We start from the raw sequence: 5,000 nt of genomic DNA on the forward strand, positions 1-5,000 counted from the left end.
CTGTCTCTCTCTCTCTCTCTCTCTCTCTCTCTTTATCTTTCTTTCTCTATCTCTCTCTCTCTCTCTCTCTCTCTCTCTCTCTCTCTCTCTGTATATATATATATATATATATATATATATATATATATATATATATATATATATATATATGTGTGTGTGTGTGTGTGTGTTTGTGTGTGTATGTGTGTGTGTGTGCGCACATTTATATATACTTATGTGTGCACACACACACATTTATATATACGTATACACCCTTACATACAGAATTACGGCATATACACGTACACACATGCCCACCGACCTACCCCCTCCCTGAGGCTGTAATCGTCTGCGTCTTCGTCGGGCTGGTCGTCCAGGTCATCGAAGAAGTCGATTCCCCTTCCCGCATCGTCTGCGCCCTCCACGCCGCCCCTGGGAAGTGCCGGTCAAGTTAAGAACTGGATTTGGGTAAAATGCTCGTTTCCTAAGGATCTTGAGTCTCATGCAAGAGGATGACTGTGTGTATGTTGCAAATGTATAAGTCCATTTTAGACACATTCCTATCTATCTATATATACGTAATGTCACGTTCATTCCACGATGTTTATATATCCATTGTATGTATGTAGATTTTGTCCAGCCCAACATCCGGAAACAATTTACAAGTATATTTAGCAAATGAGAGAAACAGTTTGTACAGGGAGGGATAAGCCCCTCCTCCTTAACCTCTTGCAAGCGTTCTTGTGGCTGATTTGCTCTTCCGGCTCAGGGGCGTCCCTCCTCGCCACAGGAAAGCTGCTTACCTCATGGTGCCGATGGCTTGCCTTAGCTTGCTGTGGTGTTTCTTCATCTGCTTGTCTTGGGTCCTGAGTTGGTCCTCGACGCTGAGGACCATCGACTGCAGGACGTTGAACTGGTCTACTACTTGCTTCTGCAGCGCCGCGAACCGCTCGTTCAGTTCTCCTGCGGCAGGCAATTCGGGGTTAATGCGAGCTTAGATGTTGGGCATGGCCTTTTGCTCCCCTTCCCTCCCCTCTTTTATGCAGATACATTGATGACGTTTGTGTGTGTGTGTGTGTGTGTGTGTGTGTGTGTGTGTGTGTGTGTGTGTGTGTCTGACTTTATGTGAGTGGGTGTATGTATTTACATCTTACTCAAATAAAAGTACCAGTAGTTCGGTTTATTTGATTTGCCTAGGAAATCTAGGAATGATTTCAATTTCCTGCATCCTGCCGAGAAGGAAGAAAGGCGAAAAGAAAGAAAAAATGTCAGTCATCAGCTCCAGGCAGAATTAAGAAAATAAACACTATAATGCGAATAAACTACTAGTACTACAGGATTAATAACTTTTTCGTAGTCTTTATATGTATATACATGCACACACACACACACACACACACACACACACACACACACACACACACACACACACGTACACACACACACACACACACGCACACACACACACACACACACACACATACACGCACACACACACACTCACACAAATCTATATCTATATCTATCTACCTATCCATCTATATATTCATAAAATGGCTTTTTCTCAGGATATCTCAGGAATCGAACAATGCAGACCATCGAGACTTGGAGTGAAGCCTTCAGCATATTCAAGGCCAGCTTAGTCATTCAGTTCACCGTCGTTCAATAGGTTTCTCTCACCTCCAACAGTGTGGGGGGAGGAGGGATGGGGGGAGGGGAAGGGGGGGAGGGAGATGAAAGGGGGTGAAAGACATAGAGAGGATGTATTCTGATACGGAATAACCGCTGGCAATGATAAAAAAACAGCTTTTTTTCCATATTTCTTTTTCGCGATTCACTACCTTTTACGAAGCCTGGAGGATGAGTAAGGTTTAATAAAAACTCTATCTATCTATGTACGTATGTGTGTGTGTGTACACACACACACACACACACACACACACACACGAACACACACACACACACACACACACACATAAAAACACACACGAACACACACACACGAAACCCAAGCAAGGCTGTATTATGTTTACGTATAATGATTTATCGGTTGCATATTCCCGATGGTATATTCAGAGTCTTGTGGGCTTTTCCTGTCCTTTTGTAATAAAAAAAAAACCATACCAAGTGGACTTCTTGAGTTGCCATTTATTTGGTTTCCTTAATTCTTAATTTCTTTTCTACCAATACTGCTTTCGACATGAGAAATCCGTTTTAGATTTTTTTTTTTTTTTATAGTAGTTACTTATCAATTGACAGTATGTAAGGACCAATATCACTGCATATCTCTCAATACCTGACAAGATTGGTAAGTGTATCAGTTAAAGGAAAGATAATACGTGTATAATCGTCCTGAGAAAAAGCAACAAGGAAATATAGTCATGACTACTGTAAGAAAAAAAGTAAAAAATACACAAACTTAAACAACAAACACAAAAAACAAGCACAAACAATCCCTTTTTCTCTTGTAATGCAAAAAGACCTTCCTCCTGACTTGACTTCTTTCCAAGATGACCGACGGAAGAAACCTCGAGGAATCTCCCTCGGACACGTCAGCAGAAACGGGCCCAGAGACCAGGCAGGGATTGATTATGAATTTTCCGACAATAAAGAGCAATCAGAGAGTCAACACCACACTGGGCCTCCCTCCGCTTGACGTCAGCGGGAATCTCGACTCAAACTGAGGATCGGAACAAATGGAGAATTTCCACCGGCAGAGACAGAGGCAGAGACAGACAGAGACAGAGATAGACGGAGACAGAGACAGACAGACAGATAAACAGACAGAAAGAAAGAAACAAAGACAAAACTAAAGATAGACAAAAACAGATCGACCCTCCCTCTCAGTGGAAAACCGAAATCGGCGCGGGAACGACATCTCCTCTTCAGAACAAAATGATCGACAGGCAATCGAAGCAGAGCCGGGAACAAAAGCGACTGCCTGAGGAGGAGGCCACGAGTGGAGACAAAGATTTCCTCACGAATTCACTGCTGGAAGAGCGGTGGGACTATGTTTATTCTACTTGTGTTAAAGACTATAAACATTTTGAAACTTCATTTTATAGCGAAACGTTTACTCTGATGCGGTGTTAAAGACTAAGCATTTTTAAACTTTTCCTTTTATAGCGAAGCGTTTATTCTGCTTCGGTGTTATAGACTAAGCATTTTTAAACTTTCATTTTAGAGTAAAGCGATTATTCTACTTGAGTCAAAGATAAAGCATTTTGAAACTTTCCCTTTAAGGGTACAGTATCAAACTCACATTACATATACAATCAAAACTGTGGAAGCGTACCTACATTATTTCAACTTGAGTTTAAAAGAAATGAAAGTTTGATTGTGTTTCCATTTAAGTACGAATATAATCTGCAGATTATAATCTTGATCAACATCAACTACAATTCATTATGTCATTCTGGTAACCCTAAAAAAGCTGAATAAAAGATATTTACTAAAACTCTTAACTTGCCAGTATAATCCATAGCAATCTAAATAAACTTGAAGGTAAGTGTGCAAATTCGCAGATTGAAGATATGTCTGTGGATTGAAGGTAAGTCTGTAGATTGAAGGTAAGTCATCAGAGTGTGGGTCTGCAGATTGAAGGTAAGTCTGCAGATTGAAGGTAAGTCTGTAGATTGAAGGTAAGTGCAGATTGAAGGTAAGTCTGCAGATTGAAGGAAAGTCTGTAGATTAAAGGTAAGTGCAGATTGAAGGTAAGTCTGCAGATTGAAGGAAAGTCTGTAGATTAAAGGTAAGTGCAGATTGAAGATAAGTCCTCAGATTGAAGGTAAGTCTGCAGATTGAAGGTAAGTCTGCAGATTGAAGGTCAGTCTGCAGATTGAAGGTCAGTCTGCAGATTGAAGGTAAGTCTGCAGATTGAAGGTAAGTCTGCAGATTGAAGGTCAGTCTGCAGATTGAAGGTAAGTCTGCAGATTGAAGGTAAGTCTGCAGATTGAAGGTAAGTCTGCAGATTGAAGGTCAGTCTGCAGATTGAAGTAAGTCTGCAGATGAAGGTCAGTCTGCAGATTGAAGGTAAGTCTGCAGATTGAAGGTAAGTCTGCAGATTGAAGGTAAGTCTGCAGATTGAAGGTAAGTCTGCAGATTGAAAGGTAAGTCTGCAGATTGAAGGTAAGTCTGCAGATTGAAGGTAAGTCTGCAGATTGAAGGTAAGTCTGTGGATTGAAGGTAAGTCTGTATATTAAAGGTAAGTCTGTAGATAGAAAGGTAAGTCAGCAGATTAAAGGTAAGTCTGTAGATTGAAGGTAAGTCTGTGGATTGAAGGTAAGTCTGTAGATTAAAGGAAAGTCTGTAGATTGAAGGTAAGTCTGCAGATTGAAGGTAAGTCTGTAGATTGAAGGTAAGTCTGCAGATTGAAGGTAAGTCTGCAGATTGAAGGTAAGTCTGCAGATTGAAGGTAAGTCTGTAGATTGAAAGTAAGTCTGTAGATTGAAGGTAAGTCTGTAGATTGAAGGTAAGTCTGTAGATTGAAAGGTAAGTCTGCAGATTGAAAGTAAGTCTACAGATTTAAGGTAAGTCTGTAGATTGAAGGTAAGTCTGTAGATTGAAAGTAAGTCTGCAGATTGAAGGTAAGTCTGCAGATTGAAGTAAGTCTGCAGATTGAAAGTAAGTCTGCAGATGAAGGTAAGTCTGCAGATTGAAAGTAAGTCTGCAGATTGAAAGTAAGTCTGCAGATTGAAAGTAAGTCTGTAGATTGAAAGTAAGTCTGCAGATTGAAGGTAAGTCTGTAGATTGAAGTAAGTCTGCAGATTGAAAGTAAGTCTGTAGATTGAAAGTAAGTCTGTAGATTGAAAGTAAGTCTGCAGATTGAAAGTAAGTCTGTAGATTGAAAGTAAGTCTGCAGATTGAAGGTAAGTCTGTAGATTGAAAGTAAGTCTGCAGATTGAAAGTAAGTCTGCAGATTGAAGGTAAGTCTGTAGATTGAAAGTAAGTCTGTAGATTGAAAGGTAAGTCTGCAGATTGAAAGTAAGTCTGTAGATTGAAAGGTAAGTCTGTAGATTGAA

At 40.3% G+C, this 5,000-nt stretch overlaps 1 protein-coding gene across 1 annotated transcript in view; it reads right to left on the bottom strand.

The window, feature by feature from the left end:
- LOC125031769 (TNF receptor-associated factor 3-like) overlaps positions 1-5,000 on the bottom strand; it is a 17,881-nt gene that overhangs the window by 3,892 nt on the left and 8,989 nt on the right. The window contains exons 3-4 of the mRNA XM_047622712.1: positions 783-942; positions 306-411 (exon numbers count right to left, since the gene is read on the bottom strand). Coding sequence (XP_047478668.1) covers positions 306-411; positions 783-942 — 266 coding nt within the window. The remainder of the gene's footprint in view (positions 1-305; positions 412-782; positions 943-5,000) is intronic.

Source organism: Penaeus chinensis, chromosome 13, assembly GCF_019202785.1.
Source record: "Penaeus chinensis breed Huanghai No. 1 chromosome 13, ASM1920278v2, whole genome shotgun sequence".
In the NCBI taxonomy this organism is placed as follows: domain Eukaryota; kingdom Metazoa; phylum Arthropoda; class Malacostraca; order Decapoda; family Penaeidae; genus Penaeus; species Penaeus chinensis.